The sequence below is a fragment of the Xiphophorus maculatus genome, chromosome 6 (genome assembly GCF_002775205.1).
Source record: "Xiphophorus maculatus strain JP 163 A chromosome 6, X_maculatus-5.0-male, whole genome shotgun sequence".
Lineage (NCBI taxonomy): Eukaryota > Metazoa > Chordata > Actinopteri > Cyprinodontiformes > Poeciliidae > Xiphophorus > Xiphophorus maculatus.
The window spans coordinates 15,903,692-15,919,759 of record NC_036448.1 but is presented as its reverse complement, the minus strand read 5'-3'; the positions used below and the strand labels follow the sequence as shown (position 1 = coordinate 15,919,759).

At 36.7% G+C, this 16,068-nt stretch overlaps 1 protein-coding gene across 1 annotated transcript in view; it reads left to right on the top strand.

Moving 5' to 3' along the window:
• Window positions 1-16,068, top strand: part of cdh2 (cadherin 2) — a 77,458-nt gene that overhangs the window by 48,648 nt on the left and 12,742 nt on the right. The window contains exons 4-14 of the mRNA XM_005796028.3: window positions 1,991-2,158; window positions 4,820-4,975; window positions 6,167-6,311; window positions 6,603-6,775; window positions 7,782-7,919; window positions 8,364-8,549; window positions 9,851-10,104; window positions 12,047-12,189; window positions 13,172-13,405; window positions 14,315-14,548; window positions 14,787-14,926. Coding sequence (XP_005796085.1) covers window positions 1,991-2,158; window positions 4,820-4,975; window positions 6,167-6,311; window positions 6,603-6,775; window positions 7,782-7,919; window positions 8,364-8,549; window positions 9,851-10,104; window positions 12,047-12,189; window positions 13,172-13,405; window positions 14,315-14,548; window positions 14,787-14,926 — 1,971 coding nt within the window. The remainder of the gene's footprint in view (window positions 1-1,990; window positions 2,159-4,819; window positions 4,976-6,166; window positions 6,312-6,602; window positions 6,776-7,781; window positions 7,920-8,363; window positions 8,550-9,850; window positions 10,105-12,046; window positions 12,190-13,171; window positions 13,406-14,314; window positions 14,549-14,786; window positions 14,927-16,068) is intronic.

Below are 16,068 nucleotides of genomic sequence, written 5' to 3'. Positions count from 1 at the left end.
GAAGCAATTTCAATGCATACCCTCACATATGTGCTGTTTTGAATTTAAGACTTCAAAGAAAACCAGAACAGATGGTCTTGTTTGATTAAATGAGGATTAATAATAACTATCGAATAACTCTTAAAACAAGCCTATTTGTTGCCAACATGCTTTCTTTAGTTATTAACTTTTCCAGAACATGTCAATATCATTGTGATGAGGTCAAGATGTTTTTCACACAATTAGAAGTTGTAGTTTTAATCTTCAAGTGGCATGTTGACATTTGTAATGTTTTTTTTTTGTTGTTGTTTTTTACTTATTGGCATTTAAGTTTTGCTATCAACCTAAAACACCAAAGCAAACTGGACAGTAAATGTTAAAATAGCACCATTAGCTGTATTAATCAGGGTTTTGTGGTCAAGAGAGGAGGCTGGCAAAACGCCATGTGTGGAAGAAAGCAGTTGGAAAGTACGGAGAGATGCATTTGAAACTGTTGTGCATCTTATATTTCTAACTGTAAATATGTGTATTTCCAATTGTGGTACATTGGGCTACATATGAGAGTACCCAAAAAACATTTTGCTACAGTTTTTGCAAGGTGATCTTATTTGGAAGGATTTGGAGCTAATACATATCTAGAGCCATGACTTATTCAGCCACACTGAGATTAGCTTTATCTGCAACGTCTCAAGACGGAGAAGGAAAGGAAATTCCCAGTGAAAACAAAAGTGGACTAGAGTAAACCAGCTGCCAGGATAGTGACTATCTGATCCATTTACCTCTAAGGTCAAAATGAGAAATGGCTTTGTAGCCTTCTTAATCCTTTTCCAAGTTTGAAAGGTAGTGTGATTTGATTACAAGTTTGCCAATAATAGTTAAGCCAACTACTATTAGAATATATAAGCTAACGATTTTTTTTTTGCATTTTATGTTCAAACACAACATTCAAAATGATTGTATGTGAAAGATTTAAAAAGATCACAATTATCAAAACTGCTAATGTAATGGTTTTACTGTGTTTTTTACAGTAAAACCACAGGAATCACTTCTCCTGAAGTGATTCCAACTTCAGGGGACATTTCTATGAATTGTACCATCATTATTAAAAACTCAGCTTTCAAATAAAATGAGATCCATGTCTTCCAACCACTCATCCAGGGCTTGTGAATAAGAACATTTTGTATCTTTTTTTTTTTTTACAACTAACACTACACCATGAAAACATTATGTTGTGCTACAGTTTTAAAATGTCTGGTGTTAGGTGGAACTTAAATTGCATTGCAATTCTAGTTTGAGAACAACGGCTCCCTTAAATCACTTCTAAGATTTCAAAAGACTGGTAACTATTCCAGATCCAGCATGTTCTACACTCCAAAAAGCCAATACAGATGGTTCTTTCTAGTATCTGCTGTCTCACTCCTGTTTAGAAGTGGCAATCCAGATGAGCAGACAGCACGCCCTCTACAAAGTAATGTCCTTAATCAGCTTCTTACTTTTTGTTCTGCTTCTAACTTTATTTAAACGCCTCGCTCATTGTGAAAGTGGTTGACTTTCTCCAATAACACTGAAAGGTGTGTTCACTGCTCTTCAAAAAGAATACAGGATGTTTGAGCTTGTATGTGGAAAGTTTAAGTTGTATGTGAAATAGCTGAAAACCTATTACATTTTCCAACTGATTCCTTGGTGCATTAATTTTCTTTTGCCAGCTTTTGCTCACATCTAAAGCATAGAAATTACTGTACATTGTGATTGGAACATGAATGTGTATATCTTATAATGTTTTATCAGACCACAAATGTCATATTGGTATTAGAAGTGGCATTAGTCACTGGATTACCAAAGTCTTTAGGAATTCCTTGGTCAGCTGTGAAAATGTTGTTGAACTATTTTTGTCTGTTGCCACAACCCACAGATCGGCACTGCCAGCCTCATAGTTATTCCTTCTGCCTGTTTAAAATGTCTGTACACTCCACTGCATATGTATGATCACTAAATCATTTCCTTTTGACAGGTCCAGGAACTCGCCGTCCCTCCAGTCATGTCCAAAAATTTCAAGGAAATAGTTTTTCCATCACAAAATGCGGACAGCACTCTGAAACGCATAAAGAGAGACTGGGTCATCCCTCCAATCAATGTTCCTGAGAACTCCAGAGGCGGATTCCCACAGGAGCTTGTCCGGGTAATGTATTTGACTCAACCACATGCATGCACACAGACATCGGTCTCTCAGCTGTAAATGTGCACTTTTTTTTTTTTTTTGATATGTCAACTTTGCAGATTGCATAGACTGTTGCTTACAGGACATTTTTGAAGTTTGTCATCTTTCTGATTGTATTAACCTTTGGTGCACAGAGCAGTCTTCACTAGTGAAGTGTTTCATTATTTAAAAGCATTTATAATCCGAAGAGCTCAAAATGATAATTGTTGTTGGTTGACTGTTATGATCCTGATGTTGGTTGACTGTTATGATCCTGAAGTCCTCTTTTCCACATCTCAAGGACAGGTTCAGCCCAATTTCTTATCAACCATTCAGTCCTCTGTGTTAGCTGTTGCACAAACTCTGACAGCTTAGGAGCAGAGTCCTTTTTCTAGCAGTTTACTTTGTACACAGTGCAAAAATCCTGAGATTGCCATATGTAAGTTTTTATTTTTAATCCGGCTATATGTGAAGGAGGTTTCTGGGCTGGAGTTGCTGATAACAGGAGGAAAGGGCCCGTTTGCTCAGCTCGGCTCAAGAGGGTGGGCACACAAGGTCTCTGCTTACATGGAAAACAGGGTAGAAAGTCCAATTATGACAGAACTTCAATACTATGTAGGAACTCATTACAGAGAAATAAAAATATAAATTTCCTTTATTGTCCCAAAGTGGGAAGAGTCTGATGCAAGAACAGCAAAGTGACAGCTGTGTAGAATTTTTTTTTTAAATTGACAAAATGTGTATTTGTGCATTTAAAAAAAGACTATTTACAGTATGTATTTGAAAAATAAAAATATGCAAATACCAGCAGGGATGCAAACACTTGAGTTTTTTTATTTTATTTTTTATTTGGGGGAGCAGTTAGTCCAACAGCTGCTGGGAAGAATGATCTCCAGTAACCCCTCTCTTGTGCACTTAGGATTCAGCAGTCCATTATTGGAGGAACTCTCCAGTTCATGCACGCTTATTCTCAAACAGCAGTTAGCTTTAAACTGACCTAGTATGGAAACTATTTCTCTAAAAGGGATTTTATTTGGGATTTAATGCAGTGTTAACAAGGGTTGTAATGCATCCCAGATAATTCTGTAATTATCAGTTTCCAGGTCTGAGAAAGTATGGGGGGGAAAAAGTGTAGAAAAATATTGGCTTTAAAGATTTTTTTGTTTTTTTCCCTTAGCTTTTATTTATTTTTTTAACTTGGCACAATTTGTTGATGCTCAACAAATTCAGCTGATTTTGGTTTATATTGAAATAACATGGTTCATTTTGATTTGCTACATCACAACTATTTGACCCATTTTAATGTATTTTTTTTACTTGCTGGCTAAATTCAGTCACACACACACAAAAAAAAAAAATCAAATGAGGATTATTTCTCAAGTTTTTAATTGTGCTTTATGCTATTCAACTTGGAGTAAGATTGAACCTGAGATTTTAAAATGGGTCTGGTTCAAATACAGTTACTACCCTAAAGCAAAAGGCGCTTTTCCACTGGCTCATCGTGCACTAACCGGTTGGTGTGCTCTTTAGTTTCACCCCACATAACGAGCTTTTCCATTATAATGTCTGTTCCTCATTATTGTGGGCGGGACATGAGCAGTAGCAGCTACAGTCAGCAATTGAGAATCTCGAGATTGTGGTTCTGATTAACTCAAATGAACCCAGATACTTCATTTTGTCTTAGAAATTTATCGCTGGTTCAAGCATATTGATAAAGACTCAGATCAGCAGATTATTTTGCTACACATATAAATACAATTACATTCTTGTATTTTATTTTATTTTTTTTAAATATGCAACATTTTGGATCTTCACAATGCATTCAACAGATGTAAACCAGTAGCCATGCCTGAACTGTATTCATTTTTTTTTTTAAATCCAAAGGAAAAATAAAATTAACATCACATCATATCATCATATATAAGCTAATATTATGTAGTTTTGGTGTTTCACATTGTTGGCGGAAAGGCTGCCCACTGCTGCACAGTTTCTCTCTTCTTCATTACTGTTCATTCTTCAAAGCAAAGCGCTATTAGCAGCGCTGCTAAATCATGGTCATTCTGCTGCAAAACGTACCGCACGTGTTCCTGCTGCTGTTCCTTATTAAACTCATAATTACTCCTCCGTACTGGGCAGCTCTCTGTTAGCAGACAGCATGGCCCCGGTTCACAGCTAAATGCTGTTTGCAGTTTTCAGTGACGTAAATCATGAGTCAATCAATAAATGTGGTCAGCTGTCAATCATATCACTTCGATGCTGAAAATCCAAGAACAGCCATCCAGGATTTGCTAATGGAAGATGAATCTGACCGGGGCGTACCGGGATTGAACCAGTTTGAGGTGGTCTAGTCAAAAAGTGCCTAAACTGTGCTTTGAAGGCATTGTGTGGGATACTCTGTTATATAAAGCCAGTTAGTTTGAATCCATTTTTTGTTTGCTTTTGAGAAGAAAAAAATGTGTTAAATGAGTCAGTTGAAAGTTAAGCTGCTCTGAAACATCAAGAACCAAATTAAAGAAACTGAGTTTGGAAAAGTATGGAATTTGGAAACTTAAAATGTCAGAACAATATGTTAAAGAGTTTGAATGTAGTTATGTTGAATGGTTCTCAAGTAATGAATCTCAAATTGTATCCTTGTGCCAACAGATTCGCTCAGATCATGATAAAAACCGGTCCCTAAGATACAGTGTGACGGGTCCAGGTGCTGACCAGCCCCCAACTGGAATCTTTACCATCAATCCCATTTCTGGAGAGTTATCTGTCAACAAGCCACTGGATCGAGAACACATCCCTAGCTTTCATGTAAGTCAGATGAGATATTTAAAAAAAAAAAAAAAAAAAACATAGAGAATTTCAATGTAATTTACCAAGGTTTTTTTGCAGACTGCTTTATCAAGAGAAATGTGAGCTCTCTGTCTTTGTCTTGCTCTCTCTCCTTAGCATGCTGTACATTCCAGCCAGTTGGCATGTGCTCAAGGGTCATGTGTAACCTAAACAATCTCCTCAGACTCAATATAAACCAGATTCTCTCAGGAAAATCTTTCTTATCCGTCTGAGAATTTTAAGGATTTTGAAGGAACAAAAAGTTAGTCAGATACTTGAACATGACCTGTAATTCTCAAGCTGCTTTTTTATTGGGATTTTTGTTGTCACAATGTTCAAAAATTGCCCTTCAGTACAAAGTGGTGGACATGATTCTCGGTTTTGATTTAACTGAATCTATAGTTATTGGCATGTTCATCCATCTTGCAGTAAACTGGTGTATTGAATGTTCATGTTTTTCATTACATTGTTCACTGCTAGCTTATGAGAAAGTGTATAATTTAGTGAGGTTTGGCTTTATACTAGGGATTTTAATGGTCGGCCAAAACCTGTTCTAAATTACCTTCAAGATATTAAAGATAGATAAATGTAGGTATAATAGCTCTGTATTTAATAGCGGAAATCTAAAAACAGCAACTAAAATGACAATTGCATTTATGGCTTAAGTCATATGGCAAGTTAAAAATCAAAGTGGCTTACACAGCTCAAGCAGTTGTATTTGGATTATATTGTGCTCCACTGCTCGCCCAGTGGAAACCAGGATATATGAATGCTGCACACAAAATGGGTCACATGACAGAATGGGAGCTGCAGCACCTAATTCAGTCTCTTTTACTGTAAATTGTTCTGAAAGGAATTATTTGGGAAAGCCTGTTTTATCAACAATTTTAAAATAATCTGCATGTCCTGAATTACAACTTTGCAAGCTGTGCACAGTGAAATTGTATAGCTTTTAAAAAGGTTGACTGTGAAAAGCACTGTAGGTGACACCAAAACAATACGTTGCAACACAACAGGATTTGCGAATTGATAAGATTCAAATACTTGTATTGTTTTTGTAAAACTACTATAATGTAGTTTTTTTTTCTTCTCCCAATCAGTAGATTTACAACTTTAAAATGCTTGTTTAAACCATTCTACAATCCACATGTTTTTCTTATTCTCCTTCAGCTGAGAGCTCATGCAGTAGACCTGAATGGCAACCAGGTGGAAAACCCCATAGATATTGTGATCAACGTAATTGACATGAATGACAACCGACCAGAGTTCACTCACCAAATCTGGAACGGAACTGTTCCAGAGGGCTCCAAACCAGGTAAGGCTTTTGCATGTCTTTTTTTTCTTCCCCCATGCATGTGCCTCCAGCTCTAATGTTGCTGCAGTATTAGCAGAGCAACTATTATTCATTTGGTACTTTAAAGTTTGAAAGATGAACACTGGGCTTTCATTATCCCAGTATTCTCAAATTCATTAACAATTAATACATTAGAAGGTCACATGGAGAATATATATATATATATATATATATATATATATATATATATATATATATATATATATTTATTTATTTATTTATTTATTTTTTTTTTTTTTTTCTGTCTTTAAGGAACATTTGTTATGACTGTGACATCTATCGACAAAGACGACCCCAAATCAACGAACGGCATTCTTCGATACAAGATCTTGTCTCAGAATCCAGAGAGTCCGTCTCCTAATATGTTCACTATCAACAACAAAACTGGAGGCATCATTACAGTGGCTGCAGGCCTGGACAGAGAGGTATTTAACACTTTTTTTTTTTTTTTTTTTTCATTTAATGATAAAATCCATATCTTTTATAATGCCGACAGTGATCATGGGTAGTATCTTCAATTGCTTCTGGCTCTTTATCACTGAAACGTGTGCATATGTCTGCATGAATGGGCTGCGTTTTTAAACAGGCGGTTAGTTTAGCTGTTAATATTCAAACTGCCTAGAAACTAATGAACCACAGCAAATTTTGCTTATTACCACCGAAATGAGAAGTAGAAGTTGGCTTGGCTGTTTCACACTTATTACTCTTACAAGGAACCACTATGCATCACTAAGCAACTAACAGTTTTTCTATCCACCCATTTTGTTTTAGTTGTATTTTCTTTTTTTCCCAAAAACATTTTATTTTTGCATTTTATTCTCTCCATTACCCCTGTTGCAAAGGTTACTGCTCTCTATAAATTGGGGTTGCATGACTGTTTGAGGAAAATAAATAAAATGATGTATACAGCTGGAGCTTCGTAGCCGCAGCCTTGTGAGGGCAATCTGGCTGAGGTGGCTGCTCAATCACTCCCACCCTGGGGCCACCCTTTTATGTCCGCAAGTCGCCACCATGAAAGTAATTTGCCTGGCTCTCATTACCTAGCAACTGGTCCATCACCTGAGTGGTTTTTAATGTGAAGAGAGTCATTTGTCCCCTTTACGGTACTGTTCAGTGTGCGTCTCACGCGCACGCACACAAACGCTCATTAGCCCCAGAGGATGAAATCAAATTCATGTGAAAAACTTGTCATTTATCATCATAATTAAGATGTTGGACTAGTCACATTTGCTTCATCTTTGTAGAAATAATTTAACACGGTGCGAATGTACATTGCTAGTACTATCTTATTAGGGATAGTTGTGAAGTAGAATAAAATATAGTGAAGTAATATGGAAATTATGTCTTTGTAAAGTTATAATACAGTTTAATTTGAAATCGTTTTGTGCCAACTGTCCAATTATCTCCTTTTATTCTCTTCTTCTCTTCTAGAAAGTGCCTCAGTATACATTGATCATCCAGGCAACTGACATGGAGGGTAACCCCATGTATGGCCTGTCCAACACAGCCACTGCTGTCATCAGAGTCACTGACATCAATGACAATCCGCCAGAGTTTACTGCTGAGACGGTAAGAAACAAGCTCTTATCTGAGATTCCACTAGAATAGACTTAAGATCCCCCATTTTATCCGAGCGTTGGGTGAATGCACTCAACCGTCAGTTCTGCTCACTTACCTAGTTTTGCTTGCCTTGCACTTCTGCAACCATACACATACACAAGTCACCAGCCATGTGTAAAGTGTTATATCCTACTCCAAATGTTGACACGTACAACTGCGGGGATGTCTGCCTCAGTGAAAAAGGCACTTACCGGGCTCACAAATCACAGAAATTTGTAATGCTGCTGTTATGCTATCAGGGAAGCACAGGGAATGAGAACACCGTGACCAGATGATAAGTTACCTTAGATGTCTGTTTACCCTTGATTGGTCCTGCTGTGCTTCGTGAGCCAGGGCACAGCATAGTATCGCTAACAGCTCTCTCTTCCTTACATTTATGGTTTATTCATGCAGTTTTATGGGGAGGTGCCTGAGAATGCCGTGAATGTTATAGTGGCCAACCTGACGGTGACTGACAAGGACCAGCCCAACACACCTGCCTGGAATGCGGTGTATAAAATCACCGGGGGCGACCCCACCGGCAGGTTCTCAGTGCCCACCGATCCAAATACTAATGTGGGTCTGGTAACAGTTGTTAAGGTGAGGGACATCTTCATATTTCTACCCTTTCAGCCTATCAATGCATTGAATATTTTGCTACAAGAATTAATGCTTTACTGCAATTTATTAATTGCAGTAAAGCATCTTTTCATGTGTGTGTTTTACTTATGTGGAGGGATTTCCAGTTAATGCTAAAAGTGTTCTTTTTTTAATTTTAAATTTAATTTAATTGGACCCAGATGTATGTTTTATGGTTGGACATAAGACATGCTTGAATAATAAAAAATATGAATATGAATTGAGAAAAGAATGTGTTTTACGCTTTTCCTGTCAAATTATTTACAATCAGTGGAGAAACCTCTGACGTTACAGGAACCACTCTCTCTTATACTGCTAATCACCTTTTTTGCACGTGTCCACTGGTATTTTGAGGATTTCTGTTTAGAAATAAGTTATGTGTCTTTGTTGTTGAAAGATCTCCTTGCCAATACCCTAATGTATAGCTCCCCCTACAGATTCTCCATCAGATTCAATTCACAATTTGGCTAGGTCTCTCCAAAACGTTGTGTCCAGTTAGAAGAAACATGCTGGTATAATTAAAAGATTGAAAAAAATCCAGACCTCTTTAAGGGTATGAATAGTTTTGGGCTTAACTGTAAATACATAAAATCTAACTCTTAATGGTTTATCCTTGTTTTTTGTTTACATTTTTCAGTCAGCTCTAATTGCCAGTTTCAAGGCAAAGAAATAATTAAAACTTTACAGTTTTAAAACCTTAAACATGTATAATGTAAAGCACTTTGAATAGCTCTGTTGCAACGATGTGAAATACAAACAAACTACATTTGACTTACCATAATTATGGTTTAGTCAGTTTTTTTATTTATTTATTTTTTCAATAATATGCTCCAAGTAAATCTACAGTTGACTGAGCAGCATGTCTGTGAAGCAGCAGACTGCAGACTCTGTGTCTGAACCGATTACCTGACTATACTTGTGTTACTCGATAATCAGAAATGCAGCAAATGTTTAATGTTTTTCTTAAACTCTGTGTATCAAGATTTTCATTATTATTATTTACACTTTTACATCTTTAGCTCATTTTTGAAGGCCAGGTCACATTTCAAGCTAACATGGTTGAACTCATATCAGCTTTGTTTCTTTGAACTGATTGTAACAGGATATAGCATCTCTTTTCACATTTCTTGGCTATCCTAATATTTTTCAGGCTTGATGAAAATGTTCTTTTGTAGGTTGCTTCATATCACACAAACACAATTCTAATGTGATAACTTTTCTCTTCAGTCCAAGTCTTTATTCTCGTCCTCACTGTTTTCCAGCCCATTGACTATGAAATCAACAGACAGTATGTGCTGACAGTGGAAGCGAGAAATGAGGTTTCCCTGGCCAGAGGTATTCACCCTCCCAAACAGTCCACTGCCACCGTCTCCATCAAAGTAATGGATGTCAATGAGAGTCCTTACTTTGATCCCAACCCCAAGCTGATCAGGCTGGAAGAGGGAATGTTGCCCGAATCGACGCTGACCATGTTCACTGCACAAGATCCAGATCGACACATGCTGCAAACCATTAGGTAGGCAGTATGCAGATATAATAAAGTCTGCATTATTAAAATGTCATTAAAAGACTCCACAGACGTTGAATTCCCAAAAAAATCAGTTTTAAATGCTTAAGACCACTTTTTATATTATTAACAGGGCTTCTCAAAGGTTCTTGTGTTTGGGCTTCTGTATAATTCAGGAGCTAAATTGACTTAAATGCTGCTTTAACCAACTTTGCACCATTTATGATAAATTAATATTTTCTTCTGAGAAAAGGAGACTTTAGAAAGTAAATCTAGTTCTTTCTCCTAATTCAACCTTTAAAATACAACTCTTTTGTTCTGTACTAAGCATTAATCAGTTATGCAATTAAAATGGAATTAATATTGGCTTTTTCTGGCTTATGTTGGAATCCCATTTTTTCTTATAAAATCTGCTGTGCAATTAAAGTTCTGCCTTTTTCTAAGCTTTTTTAATGCTAAGCAGTGGAGTTAAAGTCTCAGCCTTTAATTGATGTAGAACTGGAAGTTCATTGGTGGAAAACAAGCTTATTACATATTGCATATTTTGTTTAGATTGATTACAATTCTTTTTCCCAGTTAAAACCATTAATTAAATTATTCAAGTTTAAAAAAACAAAACAAAAAAAAGCATGGTTGGATGTACTAAAATGATTTAATAATTCCTCCCTTAGAACTATGGCTTCATGTGTCACTGAAATGTCAGCTCTGAGCAAGATTGACATTGAGCTGACATAATTTTCTAATGCTGTTACAGTGAAATTGGTTGAAATCTGCACAAAGTTATCATGCATTTAGTGATTTTTGTCCCAATTTTAAACTGAGATGCACTGTTACGACCACTTTATTTTTGTGATGGCAAAGAATAATGCTTCATAAAAAGGCTGTGCATGAAGGAAGCAGACCATATGCGTACCCTCACACGGTCTGCTTAAGCAAAGTTCATTTATATGATTAAAATAAATTGACAATTTATTTTGTTTTAAGTTAAAAAAAACAATAGGAAATACATTTTCAGTTATTGTAGAGTACATAAAATACATTTTATGTCATCTGGTTTTCTGCCTAACATTTATTTACTCCTAATGTATATTTTTGATTTGTGCAATATGTTTACTTTGCTTAGTTTCTTTGTCTAAACCATTCCACAAAGCCATTCCACAAATTGATGTGCACATGTTTTTAAGAATGCTGCTAACATATAGTTGCTTTAAATTGCATATCCTTCTCATTTCATACCTACTGTCTCTATTTTTAAATAATTTTGAACATCGCTTGGGGAAAAATATTGTTTCTTGCTTTGACGATCAGTGTGTGGTTTAAAATAGTTAGATCTATATATTTTATAAGTTGTAATTTGGAAAAAAAAATTAATGGTAGATTTGTGTTCTTGGTACCAGATATTATGTTTTACTCTTTACTTGCTCCATTTTTTGTATTGGTCATATTTTTTGTAAAAAATAAATATTCCTCACCACAGGCTAGGACACCGTAATCAAAGTATGTGTCGGTAATAGTGTTTAGTAAAGTGTTTTTAATTTTTAGTGTCTCTGGTTAAAAAGACACTGAACAGCCAGCTTTTCTTGTTCTTCAATAAACCTTTTCTTTTTTGCAATTGTTTATAGCTACTCAGCTTGTTTTTTTTTTTTTTTTTCTTTTATCAACTTAAAAGTAGTCCACCAGAAATGAAGTTTTTCTTGCAATAAAATTTGAGGCATTGATGTAAAAAAAACAAACAAAAAAAACCCAGCTTGTTTTGTTTGGGTGCTGCAAGTTGCTGAAAGAGTTATGTGAAATATGTCTGAAGTATTCGGCTTAAACAAAACAATTTTTTTTAACTGTTTTAACATTCTACAAGATAAATTGTGGCACCTGTATCTCTACAACACTAAGAGATGAGAGCTGACAGCTAAACTGAAATGAAACATCTGTGTATTTCCTGTTCTTGCTTCAGATATTCTAAGCTCTCAGATCTGGCCAACTGGCTGAGGATTGACCCCGGCACTGGTCGGATTTCAACAATTGCCATTTTGGACAGAGAGTCGCCCTATGTGAAGAACAGTTTATACAATGCAACATTCCTGGCCACAGACAACGGTATGTAAGCATTCAAGTGCTTCTGCAGTTGCCAAAAATACCTTGTTGAGCTTATGTGATGCACAGGTTTTATGGTCTGGATGTTTTACTCAGACTGTTACACAAGCACCTTTTTTAAGGCCATTACTGCTAGTGTGTTCAAGGGAAGCTAATGGCTCCTTTTTTCAGACAGAAGCCCAGTGGATGTCTAATGTAGCCCAGCTCTCAAGGGTCAGTCTTCCACCCAGCATTCCTTTGACTGCTTTTGTAATGCTTTTCACCTGAAGCAGCTGCCTTGTTTACAAGCTCCAAAGATGTTCTCCAAGCTAGAAGCACTATCATGAACGTGGCACTTGGTATATCAGCAGCACTGACCGCTTTAGCTGGAGGTTAATATGTTAGCAATCCCCAGAATCATCCACCATGTGGATGTTTTCACCTTCTATTTGCACTGGCAGGATTTACCTCTGTTCAGGTTTACCCTGTTCTATGGGGCATAGCTTAGGCCAATAGGCTTAAAACTCTACCAATAAAGAGGTTTCTCAGCATTAATGGGTCAGGATTGGATGACTAGCTCCTTTGAGCGTGGCCTGAATGGCAAAAAAGCCTCTTAGCTGGGTGAATACATAGAGGAGCCTGAGAGGAGCGACAGTGGGCTCTGTTTGAATGCTTTAGTATTCCTATCCGAGTCCTTCGTTAGGAAGACGTTCTTCAGGAACACAAACGGACACAGCAATATTCTGATATCCACCTCTGTCTCTGCACCTCCTCACTTGAGATTAAACTCTGAGATCAGTACGCAGCTTGTATGGGGCTACAAAAGTAAATTGTGATTTAATGTGCTAATGAAGAAACTCTACACTTTATTTTCCGTTGCTGTCTCTGTAATGATAGCGAAACGAGAGATATCAGTTTGTTTACATATATATCTGAAAATGGGCAAAGTTTTAGGTATTTTTCAGAAATCCTTCCTGTATTTGATTAAAGATATTTGTCTATCCAGGAAAAATCCCAGCAAGCGGCACAGGCACCCTTCAGATCTACCTGGTGGATATCAACGACAATGCGCCAAAGGTGTACCCACATGAGGCAGAGATATGTGAAAAACCTGAGCCAAATGCCATCAACATCACCGCGCTGGATGGCGACCTGAACCCCAATGCGGGCCCTTTTGCGTTCGAGTTGCCCCACAGGCCCCAGGACGTCAAGAGGAACTGGACCCTAACGAGACTAAACGGTGAGATATGGGACAATCTCAAATCCTGGCCAGATTCATACAGGGGCCATTTGTGCTAGTTTAAACCCCCCTGGGATAATGAGATTAAATTAATCTTCAAATTGCAATTCCCAGAATGTCAGACATGATGAGTCAGCGTTTTTTCATTTGCTCTTTGAAGTTGTTACAATAAAGCAGAAAAGAATGTGGTGGGTTTTTTTGTTTTTTGTTTTTCCAGTAAGTGGTATGTGAGTCATAAAAGTTTAAAACAAAAAAACAAGGTTGATCACTCAGCAGTTTCAGTCATTAAAGCTTTAAGATTTTAATCTTCAATTAGCCTGATCGAGACTTGGGAAACATGTTTAACCGTTTGTAAAAGCATACCTTGGAGGTGTCAGACCTATTTAGTAATTTATTAATCTTACCAAATAGGCTTTAATTATTTATGCTAATTTAAAACAAAACCATGAGCAGACAAACTCATTTGTATGTGTTCAGCTATTAGATAGTGGGAGATGAAATGCAGTGAATAAATCTTAATAGGATAATGGCATTTGGATTATCGCAGTTGGGAATTTAGCCTAAGCAGCATTATCAAAAGGTATTCAGAAGATTTATAAGCTTCAAATCCAAATCCTGACCATGTTTTGGATTAGATATGCTGATGCAACTTCCAGGTAGGAATTTATGCTGCATATTTATGATAAAAGGAGTGTAATCATGGTGTGAAGAGCATCTAGACAAACGACTTCTGAGTTTAGGAGTAAATCCCCTGTGAAAAACCTGATCTCCGAAACAAATATATTAGTTTATATGAAAACGCACCGAGCTGCTTAATCTTGGATGTCACCTTTCCAAATGTTTTTCCTTTAAGGATACATTTAGAATCATATAACAGTCATTTTTTTTTCTCTGTTCCTCCTTTTTTAGGTGACTATGCTCAGATGAGCCTTAAGATTGGCTTCCTGGAAAGTGGGATCTATGAGGTCCCCATCATAATCACAGACTCGGGCAACCTGCCCATGTCTAATACCTCCTACCTGCGGATTAAAGTGTGTCAGTGCGACATGAACGGAGACTGCACTGACCAGCAGCACATCATGGCCACTGGTCTGGGCACGGGAGCCATTATATCCATCCTCCTCTGCATCATCATCCTTCTCAGTGAGTGTCCCTGCATCTTCCTCCCAAACTGCACATCACATCAGCGAACACAGGGATTATGAAGGAAGATATCCACAATATCTCTAGATTACTGTCGGATTACTAAATAGATAGCCTTGATCAGGCCCACATCCAAGGTCCTAAAATATCAGATCCGATTTAAATGTTGACAATAATTTGCAAATTGTTTATTTCCTTACTGTAACATGAGACCTCTCTCTGTTGCTGTATCATTCAGTTCTCGTGTTAATGTTTGTGGTGTGGATGAAGCGTCGTGACAAAGAGCGTCAGGCCAAACAGCTGCTCATCGACCCCGAAGATGACGTGAGGGACAATATTCTCAAATATGATGAAGAAGGTGGTGGAGAAGAGGATCAAGTAAGGACTACTATTCTATTTTATTCTTAGTCTCTTAGTGGTTGATTCTCAGATCAGTTTTATTTAACTCTGTAGAAAACAAGAAATAAAATTCATTATTGATACAGAAACATTTGCTGCATGGTCTATTATCTTTCTTCAGTCAGTAAGTTAAAGAAAAAAATAACTTTTAGCAAGAACTGAATAAAAGTTGAGTCTGCTTATGGTGAAACTTTTATTAACTTGTCTGATTTATTCTATTCTCTCCATAAAATATATGGCCAAACATGCTGCGGTTATTAATAAAAGCTTGTGATTTGTTTCCAAGGACCTTTTCCAACGCATTTTATCTACATAATTTACTTGAAAATTACAGAAAGGCACCAACACATATTGTATCCAACTTAAATTTTAAGAAACAGTGACAAAATTTATTGGCAACACTGACAAAGATGTTTTTAAAGGAGCTTAGACTAAATGTTGTCTTGTGACTAAAAAATTTTGCATTTTCCAGACTACACACCTTTACATGTTGTCGCATCAGTCAAAAAATGAAGAGGAGATGCATATACTTTGACTTTGAAGTTTGCTGCCAGTGTCTGGTGAAATCATTGGGTAAAAATGTTGTCAAAGGGTTAATAGAGAAACACTTTTGACACTCCTCTTAAGTGTCAGAGCAGGAGCTTCTTAAAAAAAAATGACACTTTGAAATTGGCCTGTTTAAGTCATTTTTGGTATATATGGCATTTTTGTAACAAGTGAAGGCAACACAGTTGCTTGCATTGTGCCATTTTATAGCAATGCCCCTTTAAGATGAAGGTCTGGGGACTAAGATGGCCATGGAAGAATGATGATCAGTGTTGATGTGACTAAAGACTTTGTATACCTATCTTCCTACCTATTGACAGTGGTGGAGAAAGTACTCAAAAAATGTACTTAAGTAAAAGTTACAAATACACAGACAAAAATGTACTCTAGTAAAAGTACCACATTAACATTTTTACTTGAGTAAAAGTAAAAAAAGTACTGGCTTTTAAAAATCGTTTAGTATTAAAACTTAAAGTAGTTGCTGAATGCATTACCTAATTGCTAATACAATACCATTAAGTGTACATATCGTATTTAATTTTAATACATCAGAACTGTGCCATTTTAATGAACAA